Raw genomic sequence first — 16,882 nt, 5'->3', positions numbered from 1 at the left:
ACTCAGGTGCCCCTACTTAGACTTCTTTAATTTAGTGCAGTTCCTTTGTCTTTCTTGACCTTGCCATATTTAAAAATTGCTTATTTTGTAGATGTCTCCTCCATTGGCTTTGTCTGCAGAAGTGATATGTGCCATTTCTGCAGGCCCATGATGTCAGCTTATCTCATTACTGCTAATGATGATGTGTCACTTTGGCCATTCCTGTCATTGTGTTTAGGTGGCATCTACCGGTTCCTCCACTATGAAGTTATTTGAGTTTTCTCCTTCGTTTTTTGTTTTCACGTTGTTTGTTTTTTAATAATTACTAAATTATTCGTGAGGTGACTCTTTGAGAGTATGTAAATATCTTCTCAGCAGACTTTCATCCATGAATGCTAGTGTCTGTTAGGGTTTCTGGCCTCATTATTTCAATATTTATGAGTTAAAGCTTGCAATTCTTGTGTATACATATCTTTCAGCCAAATTTTGGTATATCTTTAATTCCATTTTAAGTAAACTTGCTCTTTAACATTTTATGAGAGATTTATCAGTATGAACTGAGGAGAGGTTATAGGAGAACTTGGTATGCTTGTTCCTGTAGAGTCTCAGTGTTATCTTCAGAATTCCTGAACATTTCTATAATTTCCTTCATTTTTCTGTGAAAAGTTCTGAGCAAGTAGTAATGTTCCTTCTCAGAAATCAAAAATTGTCCCTATGAAATATGATATGATTTGGAAAAGAGAATAGCTAGAAATAGTCAAGTTTATTTTTCTTTAGTAGAAAGTAGTCTTCAGTAATGTCATTATGACATTATGTCATCATTTATCATTAATATATTCCCAAAGAAGTTTGATTTTAAAAGGTTATGCTTGATTTATGATTGGATTTATTTATGGAGCTTTATTGTTGAATATTAAAATTCTGTAAGACGTTTCCTTTGGTGAGTTTGCTGGTGGTTCAGGAATTCAGAAGAGGCACAGTGATCTGGTAATAAACAGATCATTCCTCACTACATAGATACCTTTTCACTTTTTTTCTCATACTATAAGTAACGCATGATCTGTTTTAATGGAAGAAGTGTGTGAAGGTCTTGTGTATTTAATCATTAAAGGAAAAACTCTGGAAAATGTATTTTTATTTTATTTTATTTTTTTTATTTTTTTACAAGGGAAGCCATTTTACTTTATTATTTTAAATTTTATTACTTTATTTATTTTGACACGTTTAATATTTATTGTACTTTTTTAAATATGAAATTTATTGTCAAATTGGTTTCCATACAATACCCAGTGCTCATCCGAACAGGTGCCCTCCTCAATTTCAACATCCTTTAACAAATGTTTTTTACTATTTGGATTTAACTGTAATGCAGATTTTCCAGGAACTCTATTGTGTTTTTAATAATGTTTTTAAATGACTCTTCAAGTCTGTAAGATTATAGCACTTTTTTTTTAAGTTTACATAGTCACATACCAATTTTGAAGATAAGCCAGGATATATTATACCGTTATGTTATACCATGATGCCCTACAGTTAAAAGAATGAGATCCAGTCTTATAAAGATATTTCCTTATTCTTTGTCACATTGAACATATTCATATATGTTACTGAATGTATTAGATGTATATAAGATATCTATAAACTCTAGAACTTGACATTTTATTTTTATAGTTATTCAAAAGTCTCTTCCTTCTTAATATGAATAAGTAAAGTACCAACCACCCACAAATAATTGTATAGGTTGTGTATCACAATAAAGAACTTTGGAACTTTGGATTTGGGTTTTTGTACACTTTGCATAAGACTTGTGGTGTTCCAAATGAGCCACCAGTGGAGGCTTAATATCCAGGTTAAGGAAAGTCATGATTATCAACATAATTAAAAGTGCTTTTTTCACCAAGTTTTTAGTGCTTCCTCAGTATTTCAGACACTAGGCACACAGAGTTGAATAAGTCCTTGACTTCAGTGAATTTAAAATAAAAGTAAATCAGAGACAAAGATGTATAACCAAATAAATGCAATGAAATAATATCATTAATAGCTATGGTTTTTGAAAGCGTCTCAACAGCTCAGTGCTTAGCACTCAAGTTCAATATCTTCATCATCCCGATTTCTAGTTGAGGCAGTTGAGGCTCAGATAATTTAAGGAGCCAGTTGAAGATCAAATAGCTACTAGGAGAACTACACTTGAATCCAGATCTCTTATCCAAAGTTTTGCTTTTATCTTCTATCATTCACACATATATAGAGAAAGGAGATACAAAGTTCAGGGGAGATGATCCTCTTCTCTTGGGGTGATAGTTGAAATTTGGGATGGATAAGTAGAGGTTCAACAATTGGTTCTGAGAGTTAAGAGTATATGTGGAGAAATTTGAAGAGATATGACACTTGAAAAATTACAAAAAAGTTCATTGTTCCAGGAGGGTCTGATTCATTTGTCCATTCATTCCCCCAGAAAATTGTTGGATGTGTATTGCCTTCTAGGGAATGTTAATGAGTAAATGCAGGATGGTAGAAGATGAGGGTCCTCCTCTGTCCTCAAAGACAGTGGAGATTTTCTGTTACTCACTAAAGACAAACTATCTATGATGGACTTTTTTTTTAACTGATTTTTTAACTATATAAGTAATTATGTGAATATATATGGAGTATTTTAAAGCAAGCTCCAGATATATCATTCCACAGGGAGTATACTGTACAGAGAGATTTCCGTGCAATATCTGGCTGAAAATTCTAATAATTAGAATAAATCTGCAGGGAAAAAGCTGCCTGGTAGGGAAATGAATGGATATCACTGGAAACACTGAGATACTTGACAAGCATTTATCATGGCTGCCTGGAAGGAGGACTGGAAATGAGATAGGGTTGCCTGTAAACGACCCTATGGAGCTTCTAGATCTAAAATTCTACTTAGTTCTTACTGTGTACAGGAAAATCTATAGGTGAAGGGGAAAAGAGAATAAATAGAAAAAATAGGTTTTGCTTACATTTATATTCATAATATTAAGTTCATATGAATGTGCCAAGGGCACTTATAAAATTAAGTGGAAATTAAAATATAACTTTAACCTCCTTTTTAAAATATATTTTAAGTATTTTATGTATTTCTTATCTGTTGTATATTCTGTTGTTTTAAAGTTACTAAGTAAAAATGAAGACCTAGAGAAATTTTGGCATATTTTAGAAGACTTTGCTATGCTCAGTCTTTGATCTACCTCTGCTTGCCTAACTAGGGAAATTGTCACCCGATCCATTAGATTAACTTCTGCAAGTTCCCAGTGTTGGGGTATTTGTATAATTCCCTGGACCTCTAGACATAGTATAGTATCATGAAGAGAAAGACAGTTATTGCTTTCATCTTCTAGTAAAAAATGGCAAATGAAACAATTGTGACATTAATAGTAAAAATATTAATCTTTCTTGCCTCAGACTTTGAACTTTTGAAAATCAGACCAAGTGTAGGACTGGATCCTTTTTTCATTTTGACCTAATCTATTAGACCCTAGGCTATTAGTATTATACTTTTCTTGTTGGAATTGAAAAACAATTAGTTAAAGACTATATAGTATAGTGGAAGTCAAGCCATCTGAGGACAGGGGTGTTTGTCCTGGCATTTTCCTGTCAGTCAATGTCTGTGTCATGTGTGAGTAGGTTGATTAGCAATTACAAATTGATGAAGACCATTCAGAACATCTCTTCGTGTCATTTTGCCAGAAATAATTCACTGCCTGATAGGAAAGGCTGATAAATTTCTACTTCATACCTTTGAAATAATGCAACTTGTTACTTTTAGAGAATACTTGAAATTATGACATTATGTCTTTATTATGCATGTAGAGACACACAAAATTTCTGGCTTCATGGGACTGTCATGAGTGATACATTCCAAAGGAAGCTGACTGCATATGTCTTCTCCTTAGACTCATCCCCTTTACTACATTTCTGACAGGTAGCCCACTATTTTCTGAAGAGTAAAGAGTGCCAGTGATGAAGTGCTCATCACCTCAGACAGCTGGTTACTTCACTGAGATTTCCCTAAACATTAGCCACCCTTTTACTTAGAACCAGAATCTCTCTCTCCCCCTCCCTCCACTTCTGCTGGTTTAGCTTCCTTCTTCCTTAGAATCAACATAGAAGTTTATACCCTTTTGTTCCTGAGACCATACTTTAAAAACAGCTATGATAATTTTCTTAGGTTTCTCCAAGCTAAGGCTCACTCAGTGAATGAGTGAACTAGAATTTAAACCCTGTCTCCCATCTGCTAGATTCCAACATCTGGAATACTATTTCTGCAACAGGAGCTATTTATCCAGCCATTAACCCATCCAACTATGATTTGTTGCTTGTATCAGGCACTAGGAATACAAATGAGGATTAGATTTCCTATCTTTAAGTAGCTTGGTCTAGTGGAGCAGAAGAGATGTGATTACAAATAACACGAATATGGAATGGTAGCTGATATTGAGCCCTACCTTCTCAACATATGAACTGTGAAAATTGGGACAGTCTGTTTGTATTTCATTTCTCTGACATAAAGCAAGCATATTACTCTTCTGTTTGAAAGGGCTTCTTGAGCATTGAATGGGAGAACAAATGTAAAGTGTGGCACATAAAAAGTATTCAGTAAGTAATAGCTTCAATTCTGTGTGCACGAGGTGCTGTGGGGTCACAGAGGATAGACACCCAGTTCTTCCTGGAGGTGGGACAGTGAGTGGAGGAGAGCAGGGGATGTAGTGAACTGAGGAAAGTGGAAAGAGGAAATACTTTTCAGGGGCAGCTACATCAAGGTTAAGTCATGAAGTAATATTGGGAATAGGTGAGATGAATGAGATAAGAGGATAAAGGGGGTAAAGGAGAAAAGCATTCTAACTAGAGTAGCCAACTTGAGCAACGGTATGGAGATGAGAATTTGCACTGAGTCTGCAAAAGATATCAGGAGTAGAGGTGGGTTAGTAGAAAGCTGGGCAAGTTGCTCTATTTCATATTGTAGGATGTTAAATCATTCCTTTACTCAAGATGTAATTATGAAGTTAGAGGTCATTGAACAGTTTCAGGTTTCTTCTGGATGATTTATTTTATTTTTTTTTTTGTTCATTGCTGAAGTATACTTGATATGCAATGTTATATTAGTTTCAAGTGAACAGCATAGTGATTTAACAATTCTATACATTACTCAGTACTCACCACAGAAATGTTATCTGTGTTATCACCACAGAAATACCACCTGTCACCACACAAGGTTATGACAATATTAGTGACTATATTTCCAATGCTGTTCACTATATCCCTTTGCCTTACTTATTTTATGACTGGAAGATTGTACCTCTTAATCCCCTTCACCTATCGCCCCACCCACCTTTCCTCTGGTAACCATCTGTTTGTTCTCTGTATTTAAGAGTCTTTTTGTTGTTGTTCATTTTTTTTTAATTCCATATGTAAGTAAAATCATAAGGTATTTGTCTTCGTATTCTTTCACTTAGCATAATAGCATCTAGGCCAACCCATGTTTTCACAAATGGCAAGATTTCATTCTTTTGATGACTGAGTCATATTCCACTGCATCTTCTTTATCCATTCTTCTTAAGCTATGAGAAGGAGCATGGATCTGTAAAAGATTGGTGGTGGGAAGCCCAGTTAAGAGGCTTTCTAGTAACTCAGTGAAGAATGATGAAGGCTTTTGTACCAGCATAAAGCAGGAATGGAGAGGATAGGCAGACATAAGAAGTATCTAGGAGGTAAACAAATAGAATGTGGAGATAAGGAGAGTGAGTCAAGGATAACTCTCCTGCTTTGGTATGAGTTATTTAGGTCAGATGGTGGTACCACCAACAGGAGAATAAAATAAGGAGGTAGCAAGTCTAGAGAAGGCTGTGATGAGTTCTATTTGAAAATACTGATATGTGTGGAAGCTTAATGTACAAATCTGAAGGTACAAGATACTGGGCTAGAGATGTAGATTGGACAGGCACGAGCTTACAAGAGCCTGCTCCCACAGAGAGTGAGGAGTCCTGGGGAAGGTGGGCAGAGAGAACCGAGCATATGTCTAACTGGTCTTAAATTCTACTAGATATAATTGTCTTTTACGCTTGAGGGGGAGAAATGGGGCTAACAATATAGCCCCCCTGTATTCTGCTTAGATAAGCTAATAACCTGGAGGGGAAAGGAAACAATGTTTTAATAAGAGAAAAATATTTTAAAGAGTGAAATTTCAAAGTCTCCTTGAGAAATTTATTGGCAATCTTACCTTAAGAATTGTAGTGAGAAGTATGTTTTCCTGATTCAGATATTTGTATGTCCTAAGTTTTGTCTTTCAAATATGTGCTTTTTAATTTTGAATTTATTCTCACTATCACCAAAATGGCAGGAATTTCTTCAGAAAATGTCTTAGAAGTAATTCTTAATTAACCCTTGTGGGATCTATAGCCTACTAAGGCATTTATGATGGCATGGGCATACAAAGAAAAGAAACTCTTGAGTCAGATCAGGATCTCATTTATGGACCTGCTACTTATTACCTGTGGGCCTTTCAACAAATAAGTGCCATCTTTGAGCCTAATTTTCCTCAGCTACAAAATGGGGTAAATTCCACTTTTATTAACTTCTTCTAAAGATTAAATTAAATGATAGGTAATAAGTATCTGCCATGTAATAGATGCTCTTTAATTATTGATTTCCATACTAACATGAGCACCAAAATTGCTATCTGTCATTTTTTCAGCAATATGGATTTCAGTTTGGGAGAAACTTGTATTAGAAGTCAGTTGATAACATTGAGGATAGTAGCAAATGCTGACATACTGCTTTATGGTCTGCCAGACACTATTTGAACACTTTATATCTGTTAACTGATTCGGTCCTCATCACAGCCCTGAGAGAGAGAGGCCAGTGCTATCACCATTCTACAAATGAGATTGAGGCTTGGGGCTTAAAGGAGCTTCCTACGTTTGCACAGTTTGGCAGTGACCAAACTTGGATTCTTAAGAACCTCTTTTTACAAAAACCCAAAGTGAAGCTGAGATCATAGGCTTCTTATGTCAGTATTTGGATGTTTCCAAAATATGTGTAGAACATATATCAATGAGTGGGGTTATCAGAGGTTTTTAACATCAGCTAATATGTTTTAAAAGTTGATGGAGCACCTGGGTGGATCACTTGGTTAAGAGTCTGACTCTCGATTTCAGCTCGGGTCATGGTTTCTTGGTTGTGAGATCGAGCCCCATGTCAGACTCTATCCTGGGCATGGGACCTGCTTAAGATTCTCTCCCTTTACTACTTGTGCTCTCTCTCTGTCTCTCTCTAAAAAATATATATACATATATTACTGTTCCATTAACACTGTGACATTCTAAACAATGTCTCTCTCTAATTTCAGCCTGTGAAGTTGAGGCGGGGAAGGTATACCAGGTATCCTCAAAAGAGCACATCCAGCCTTTCAAAGAAAACATGGAACAATTTATTATTCAAGGTAAATTCTAAAGACACATGTTGCATTTCCCTCCTTTTTCAGCAGAAAGGTAGGTAGATGGCATTTTAAAAAAATATGCATTGGTTTAAAGGGGGTTATTTTGACATCACAGAAAAACAAATTATGTTTAATCATGAGTCACACAGCTCTGACAGATGAGCAATTTGGTAAACATACTATTATGGATAATGCTCATTATTTTTGTTTTTTAATGACAGTAAATATCCGATGTTAAAATAGTAACTATTTATCAAGATATTAAAATTTTATGCCCTTTGTGATAGAAAATGAGATATTCTTCTAAGTTTTAACTATGCTTGTGACTTCAGCTCAACTTTGTATTTATTTAGTTTTTGAAAATACTGAATAAAAAAACACAAAGTATATTGATGTTTTCCAGATCTTCAAAACATTATATTCTACTTTTATAGGATATATAAATACCTCTAGATATTTAACACCTTTTTCCCAGAAGGCTTAAAATGTAACAAATATTATCTTTTGACTCTTCCTGTGACATAAACAAGGGCAGAAAATTTCAGAAGATATTAAAGAAACAAAAAAAATTAAAGAAGAAAAAACTATTTAAAAAGTCTTACCATTTTAAATTATTGAAATTTACAATTATAGCAAAGCATTTGCTACTCAAAACATTTCTGCTTTGGAATGTGAAGATCAGATTTGTGTCATGCCATGCTCTGGGAAAGTTCTTACTGTCAGGAATTCTCCTAGAGGCTGACATGGCTTGAGACTGAGGCTAAGTACCACTCTGAAGACTGGCTCCATCCTCTGTTTATTAGGCTATAGTTTTTATAGGTTGTTCAAGTGTCATTAATGATGATTTACAATGAATGAGTCACATTGGAATTTGATTAAATGTTAAACACAGCTTTTATTTTTTAGATGGGAAAGTACTATTTAATCACTCAAGATCATCATGAAGATTGAAACAGAACTTTGGTCAGATTCATAAATCAAAGTGATTGTCATTTCTAAATTCTCAGGTCCTCATGTCTTAGGGTGGAAAATCTCAATAATTCCTAAATAGTCCTTGGGACAAAATCAGAGTCCTGTAGTTACATATTAGAGGACACTGTAAGCTCAGTACTTTCTTAATGATGAATAAAAATGAGTCTTCTTTTCTTCATTAGGTGGGATATTTAGATCAAGAACATGTCATTTGGGAGAAATATAAGGGTAAAGGATGAGGTATTCTTTTTGCTTATATGAAGAAATGAGTCCTGAATTCATTAACTCAGTAAAGAAAGAATGAGTCTTTCTTCATGGCTCTTCTTCCGTCTACTTTCAGTTACCTTTTAATTTCATCTCTGGTCCTGTTCAAATACTGTATGATTACATGTCATTGAAAAAAAATTTTTGAGTACCTCCATCCACCTAGACATTTAATAGCAGTGAATAAGAAAATGTATATGTCTTAGTAGATCTTACATTATACATTATCCAGAAGACAGTTAATGACAATAGCAAATTCTTTGGAACATCTTATGTAGATCAAATATGTCAAAACGTGGGAGAAAAAAGTTCAGCTTTAAACATGAGTGCCTAAGAGACTCCGAAAAACTGAGAACAAACTGAGGGTTTATGGGGGGTGGGAGGGAGGGGTGGGTGGGTGATGGGTATTGAGGGCACCTGTTGGGATGACCACTGGGTGTTGTATGGAAACCCATTTGACAATAAATTTCATAATAAAAAATAAAAATAAAAAGAGTAAACATGAGTGCCTATTAACCTATATTCAATGACATATAATGAAAACAATGGATTCAAAATGTTTCCCTTAAGATAATTTTTTTAGAATGTAGCTATTTTTTTGTCCCATATTCCCTCTTGTTATCATGACAAAATTCTGGAATTAAGCTTATACACTGAAAAATGCATTGCACCTTGGTATAAAAATATATGCCAAACATTTGCTTATAATTAGGCTGTCCTCAATAATAAAATAGTTTTCTTACATTTACCTCTGTGCTCATATTAACTTACATAGGTATTTTAATCTTTTTATATATCCTATCAAAGTCTTTTTTTTTTAATCCTGTCAAGGTCTTTTTATTTAAAAAAAATTTTTTTTTAATGTTTATTTATTTTTGAGACAGAGAGAGAGCATGAACGGGGGAGGGTCAGAGAGAGAGGGAGACACAGAATCTGAAGCAGGCTCCAGGCTCTGAGCTGTCAGCACAGAGCCCGACGCGGGCCTCAAACTCACCGACCGTGAGATCATGACCTGGGCCGAAGTCGGACGCCCAACCGACTGAGCCACCCAGGTGCCCCTGTCAAGGTCTTTTTTTTTTTTTTTTTTTTTTTTTATTTTTTTTTTTATTTTTTAATATATGAAATTTACTGTCAAATTGGTTTCCATACAACACCCAGTGCTCATCCCAAAAGGTGCCCTCCTCAATACCCATCACCCACCCTGCCCTCCCTCCCACCCCCCATCAACCCTCAGTTTGTTCTCAGTTTTTAACAGTCTCTTATGCTTTGGCTCTCTCCCACTCTAACCTCTTTTTTTTTTTTTTTTTTTTTTTTTCCTTCCCCTCCCCCATGGGTTTCTGTTATGTTTCTCAGGATCCACATAAGAGTGAAACCATATGGTATCTGTCTTTCTCTGTATGGCTTATTTCACTTAGCATCACACTCTCCAGTTCCATCCATGTTGCTACAAAAGGCCATATTTCATTTTTTCTCATTGCCACGTAGTATTCCATTGTGTATATAAACCACAATTTCTTTATCCATTCATCAGTTGATGGACATTTAGGCTCTTTCCATAATTTGGCTATTGTTGAGAGTGCCGCTATAAACATTGGGGTACGGGTGCCCCTATGCATCAGTACTCCTGTATCCCTTGGATAAATTCCTAGCAGTGCTATTGCTGGGTCATAGGGTAGGTCTATTTTTAATTTTCTGAGGAACCTCCACACTGCTTTCCAGAGCGGCTGCACCAATTTGCATTCCCACCAACAGTGCAAGAGGGTTCCTGTTTCTCCACATCCTCTCCAGCATCTATAGTCTCCTGATTTCTTCATTTTGGCCACTCTGACTGGCGTGAGGTGGTATCTGAGTGTGGTTTTGATTTGTATTTCGCTGATGAGGAGTGATGTTGAACATCTTTTCATGTGCCTGTTGGCCATCCGGATGTCTTCTTTAGAGAAGTGTCTATTCATGTTTTCTGCCCATTTCTTCACTGGGTTATTTGTTTTTCGGGTGTGGAGTTTGATGAGCTCTTTATAGATTTTGGATACTAGCCCTTTGTCCGATGTGTCATTTGCAAATATCTTTTCCCATTCCGTTGATTGCCTTTTAGTTTTGTTGGTTGTTTCCTTTGCTGTGCAGAAGCTTTTTATCTTCATAAGGTCCCAGTAATTCACTTTTGCTTTTAATTCCCTTGCCTTTGGGGATGTGCCGAGTAAGAGATTGCTACGGCTGAGGTCAGAGAGGTCTTTTCCTGCTTTCTCCTCTAAGGTTTTGATGGTTTCCTGTCTCACATTCAGGTCCTTTATCCATTTTGAGTTTATTTTTGTGAATGGTGTGAGAAAGTGTTCTAGTTTCAACCTTCTGCATGTTGCTGTCCAGTTCTCCCAGCACCATTTGTTAAAGAGACTGTCTTTTTTCCATTGGATGTTCTTTCCTGCTTTGTCAAAGATGAGTTGGCCATACGTTTGTGGGTCTAGTTCTGGGGTTTCTATTCTATTCCATTGGTCTATGTGTCTGTTTTTATGCCAATACCATGCTGTCTTGATGATGACAGCTTTGTAGTAGAGGCTAAAGTCTGGGATTGTGATGCCTCCTGCTTTGGTCTTCTTCTTCAAAATTACTTTGGCTATTCGGGGCCTTTTGTGGTTCCATATGAATTTTAGGATTGCTTGTTCTAGTTTCGAGAAGAATGCTGGTGCAATTTTGATTGGGGTTGCATTGAATGTGTAGATAGCTTTGGGTAGTATTGACATTTTGACAATATTTATTCTTCCAATCCATGAGCAGGGAATGTCTTTCCATCTCTTTATATCTTCTTCAATTACCTGCATAAGCTTTCTATAGTTTTCAGCATACAGATCTTTTACATCTTTGGTTAGATTTATTCCTAGGTATTTTATGCTTCTTGGTGCAATTGTGAATGGGATCAGTTTCTTCATTTGTCTTTCTGTTGCTTCATTGTTAGTGTATAAGAATGCAACTGATTTCTGCACGTTGATTTTGTATCCTGCAACTTTGCTGAATTCATGTATCAGTTCTAGCAGACTTTTGGTGGAGTCTATCGGATTTTCCATGTATAATATCATGTCATCTGCAAAAAGCGAAAGCTTGACTTCATCTTTGCCAATTTTGATGCCTTTGATTTCCTTTTGTTGTCTGATTGCTGATGCTAGAACTTCCAGCACTATATTAAACAGCAGCGGTGAGAGTGGACATCCCTGTCGTGTTCCTGATCTCAGGGAAAAAGCTCTCAGTTTTTCCCCGTTGAGGATGATGTTAGCTGTGGGCTTTTCATAAATGGCCTTTATGATCTTTAAGTATGTTCCTTCTATCCCGACTTTCTCAAGGGTTTTTATTAAGAAAGGGTGCTGGATTTTGTCAAAGGCCTTTTCTGCATCGATTGACAGGATCATATGGTTCTTCTCTTTTTTTTTGTTAATGTGATGTATCACGTTGATCGATTTGCGAATGTTGAACCAGCCCTGCATCCCAGGAATGAATCCCACTTGATCATGGTGAATAATTCTTTTGATATGCTGTTGAATTCGATTTGCTAGTATCTTATTAAGAATTTTTGCATCCATATTCATCAGGGATATTGGCCTGTAGTTCTCTTTTTTTACTGGGTCTCTGTCTGGTTTAGGAATCAAAGTAATACTGGCTTCATAGAATGAGTCTGGAAGTTTTCCTTCCCTTTCTATTTCTTGGAATAGCTTGAGAAGGATAGGTATTATCTCTGCTTTAAATGTCTGGTAGAACTCCCCTGGGAAGCCATCTGGTCCTGGACTCTTATTTGTTGGGAGATTTTTGATAACCGATTCAATTTCTTCGCTGGTTATGGGTCTGTTCAAGCTTTCTATTTCCTCCTGATTGAGTTTTGGAAGAGTGTGGGTGTTTAGAAATTTGTCCATTTCTTCCAGGTTGTCCAATTTGCTGGCATATAATTTTTCATAGTATTCCCTGATAATTGTTTGTATCTCTGAGGGATTGGTTGTAATCATTCCATTTTCATTCATGATTTTATCTATTTGGGTCATCTCCCTTTTCTTTTTGAGAAGCCTGGCTAGAGGTTTGTCAATTTTGTTTATTTTTTCAAAAAACCAACTCTTGGTTTCGTTGATCTGCTCTACAGTTTTTTTAGATTCTATATTGTTTATTTCTGCTCTGATCTTTATGATTTCTCTTCTTCTGCTGGGTTTAGGCTGCCTTTGCTGTTCTGCTTCTATTTCCTTTAGGTGTGCTGTTAGATTTTGTATTTGGGATTTTTCTTGTTTCTTGAGATAGGCCTGGATTGCAATGTATTTTCCTCTCAGGACTGCCTTCGCTGCGTCCCAAAGCGTTTGGATTGTTGTATTTTCATTTTCGTTTGTTTCCATATATGTTTTAATTTCTTCTCTAATTGCCTGGTTGACCCACTCATTCGTTAGTAGGGTGTTCTTTAACCTCCATGCTTTTGGAGGTTTTCCAGACTTTTTCCTGTGGTTGATTTCAAGCTTCATAGCATTGTGGTCTGAAAGTATGCATGGTATAATTTCAATTCTTGTAAACTTATGAAGGGCTGTTTTGTGACCCAGTATATGATCTATCTTGGAGAATGTTCCATGTGCACTCGAGAAGAAAGTATATTCTGTTGCTTTGGGATGCAGAGTTCTAAATATATCTGTCAAGTCCATCTGATCCAATGTATCATTCAGGGCCCTTGTTTCTTTATTGACTGTGTGTCTAGATGATCTATCCATTTCTGTAAGTGGGGTGTTAAAGTCCCCTGCAATGACCACATTCTTATCAATAAGGTTGCTTATGTTTATGAGTAATTGTTTTATATATCTGGGGGCTCGGGTATTTGGCGCATAGACATTTATAATAGTTAGCTCTTCCTGGTGGATAGACCCTGTGATTATTATATAATGCCCTTCTTCATCTCTTGTTACAGCCTTTAATTTAAAGTCTAGTTTGTCTGATATAAGTATGGCTACTCCAGCTTTCTTTTGGCTTCCAGGAGCATGATAAATAGTTCTCCATCCCCTCACTCTCAATCTAAAGGTGTCCTCAGATCTAAAATGAGTCTCTTGTAGACAGCAAATAGATGGGTCTTGTTTTTTTATCCATTCTGATACCCTACATCTTTTGGTTGGAGCATTTAGTCCATTTACATTCAGTGTTATTATAGAAAGATATGGGTTTAGAGTCATTGTGATGTCTGTATGTTTTATGCTTGTAGTGATGTCTCTGGTACTTTGTCTCACAGGATCCCCCTTAGGATCTCTTGTAGGGCTGGTTTCGTGGTGACAAATTCCTTCAGTTTTTGTTTGTTTGGGAAGACCTTTATCTCTCCTTCTATTCTAAATGACAGACTTGCTGGATAAAGGATTCTCGGCTGCATATTTTTTCTGTTTAGCACACTGTAGATATCGTGCCAAGCCTTTCTGGCCTGCCAAGTTTCAAAGGAGAGATCAGTCACGAGTCTTATAGGTCTCCCTTTATATGTGAGGGCACGTTTATCCCTTGCTGCTTTCAGAATTTTCTCTTTATCCTTGTATTTTGCCATTTCACTATGATATGTCGTGCAGAAGATCGATTCAAGTTACGTCTGAAGGGAGTTCTCTGTGCCTCTTGGATTTCAATGCCTTTTTCCTTCCCCAGTTCAGGGAAGTTCTCAGCTATAATTTGTTCAAGTACCCCTTCAGCACCCTTCCCTCTCTCTTCCTCCTCTGGGATACCAATTATGCGTATATTATTTTTTTTTAGTGTATCACTTAGTTCTCTAATTTTCCCCTCATACTCCTGGATTTTTTTATCTCTCTTTCTTTCAGCTTCCTCTTTCTCCATAACTTTATCTTCTAGTTCACCTATTCTCTCCTCTGCCTCTTCAAGCCGAGCCATCGTGGATTCCATTTTGTTTTGCATTTCGTTTAAAGCGTTTTTCAGCTCCTCGTGACTGTTCCTTAGTCCCTCGATCTTTGTGGCAAGAGATTCTCTGCTGTCCTGTATACTGTTTTCAAGCCCAGCGATTAATTTTATGACTATTATTCTAAATTCACTTTCTGTTATATTATTTAAATCCTTTTTGATCAGTTCATTAGCTGTTGTTATTTCCTGGAGATTCTTCTGAGGGGAATTCTTCCGTTTGGTCATTTTGGAGAGTCCCTGGCGTGGTGAGGACCTGCAGTGCACTTCCCCTGTGCTGTGGTGTATAACTGGAGTTGGTGGGCGGGGCCGCAGTCCGACCCGATGTCTGCCCCCAGCCCACTGCTGGGGCCACAGTCAGACTGGTGTGTGCCTTCTCTTCCCCTCTCCTAGGGGCGGGATTCACTGTGGGGTGGCGTGTCCCGTCTGGGCTACTTGCACACTGCCAGGCTTGTGTTGCTGGGGATCTGGCGTATTAGCTGGGGTGGGTAGGCAAGGTGCACGGGGGCTGGAGGGGCAGGCTTAGCTCGCTTCTCCTTAGGTGATCCACTTCAGGAGGAGCCCTGTGGCAGCGGGAGGGAGTCAGATCCGCTGCCGGAGGTTTGGCTCCGCAGAAGCACAGAGTTGGGTGTTTGCGCGGAGCGAGCAAGTTCCCTGGCAGGAACTGGTTCCCTTTGGGATTTTGGCTGGGGGATGGGCGGGGGAGATGGCGCTGGCGCCTTTGTTCCCCGCCAAGCTGAGCTCTGCCGTCCGGGGGCTCAGCAGCTCTCCCTCCCTTTGTCCTCCAGCCTTCCCGCTTTCCGAGCAGAGCTGTTAACTTCTGACCTCCCAGACGCTAAGTCGCGCTTGCTGTCGGAACACAGTCTGTCCGGCCCCTCCGCTTTTGCCAGCCAGACTCGGGGGCTCCGCTTGGCCGGCGAGCCGCCCCTCCGCCCCGGCTCCCTCCCGCCGGTCCGTGGAGCGCGCACCGCCTCGCCGCCCTTCCTACCCTCTTCCGTGGGCCTCTCGTCTGCGCTTGACTCCGGAGACTCCCTTCTGCTAATCCTCTGGCGGTTTTCTGGGTTCTTTAGGCAGGTGTAGGTGGAATCTAAGTGATCGGCAGGACGCGCTGTGAGCCCCGCGTCCTCCTACGCCGCCATCTTCCAGAACCCCCTTAACCAAAAAAAATGTCAAGGTCTTTTTAAATGTGCCACATTTCAAAGCCTAAAATCTCTCTCCCAACAGTTCAAGAGACTATGCCCAATACTGGTCAAACATTTTTAGTGCATTAGCTCCCACAACGTAATAGAAACATCTCTTATCCTCATAATTCAGCTATTGTGTGGTCTATTGAACGCACACTAACAGTCTTTGGATTTTAACTAGCCCTATGTTCCACTGATTCACCCGCTTTGTTACTCCCTATCTGCCTAATTTTTCTCAAGCCAATATTTTATGGACTCTGCTTAAACACCTCTTCTTTGGGAATGTCCTCACCCCTGCTTTAAAAGAGGCAGATTTAAAGAATTGAGTCCTGCCTCTGCAAGGCATTCATGGTTTGTAATGGTGCCAGCAAAGTACCATATTTTGGAGAGTTGGCGCTCTCAATTAATAATATTAACACTAATTAAATAATGTTCTCAAATAATGTTCTGAACTCCACCCAACATTATATTGTTTGTAATACTTACTGCTTTCTGCAGTTGTATTATTTATTTGTCCCTCAACAAAGTAAGCTCCATTAAGAAAGCAGTCTTGTTTGGCTTCTTGCTATTCCTATATCTAGAACAGTCCCTACCTGTTGTACCCACTGTCTTGCTCACCTGACAAAACCCAACAACCCTCATCAAGCCCATCTCTTTTCAGTCTCCATATTTGCACTAGAGTAGCTCAACTTTTTTTTTTTTTTTTTTTTTGAGGGTGGGAGGGTACTTACAACAGCACCAACTGGTATCATCTAAAACCATGACCGCAGACCTGCTGTTGGAACTCATTTCTGTTGAGCACTTCTATAAGATTTTCCTTGTAAACTTTGTTTTCTCAGTTTCTGAGTTTTGCTCCTCTGTTCTCTCAAGCCTCCACAGTCTTTCTGTTTTGCTTCCTCATGACTCTGATGATAACCTCATCTTATCCCGTGGTGAGAAAACAGATGCTTTTATACGGAAGCTCCCACACCTTCCCACCACCCCATCTGCAAACCTGGCTGAGGAACTTGGGCTTCATCCTGAATCCTTGGGGAGCAGAGGTTTAAAGACTTAAAAAAGTTTGTACTGGCAGAATCTGGGAAGGACTCAAGGGAGACAGACCAGACTTTAAGAAGGAAATTGCTTGTAAAAT

At 38.1% G+C, this 16,882-nt stretch overlaps 1 protein-coding gene across 1 annotated transcript in view; it reads left to right on the top strand.

Annotated features, from left to right (window-relative positions):
• The window catches only part of FMN2 (formin 2), a 386,263-nt gene that overhangs the window by 269,515 nt on the left and 99,866 nt on the right, over positions 1-16,882 (top strand). The window contains exon 14 of the mRNA XM_078441390.2: positions 7,352-7,444. Coding sequence (XP_078297516.1) covers positions 7,352-7,444 — 93 coding nt within the window. The remainder of the gene's footprint in view (positions 1-7,351; positions 7,445-16,882) is intronic.

This window comes from Panthera onca, chromosome F1 (genome assembly GCF_046562875.1).
Source record: "Panthera onca isolate mPanOnc1 chromosome F1, mPanOnc1 haplotype 2, whole genome shotgun sequence".
Classification (NCBI taxonomy): Eukaryota; Metazoa; Chordata; class Mammalia; order Carnivora; family Felidae; genus Panthera; species Panthera onca.
Note: the sequence above shows the minus strand (reverse complement) of the source record. Positions and strands in the feature narration are given on the sequence as shown.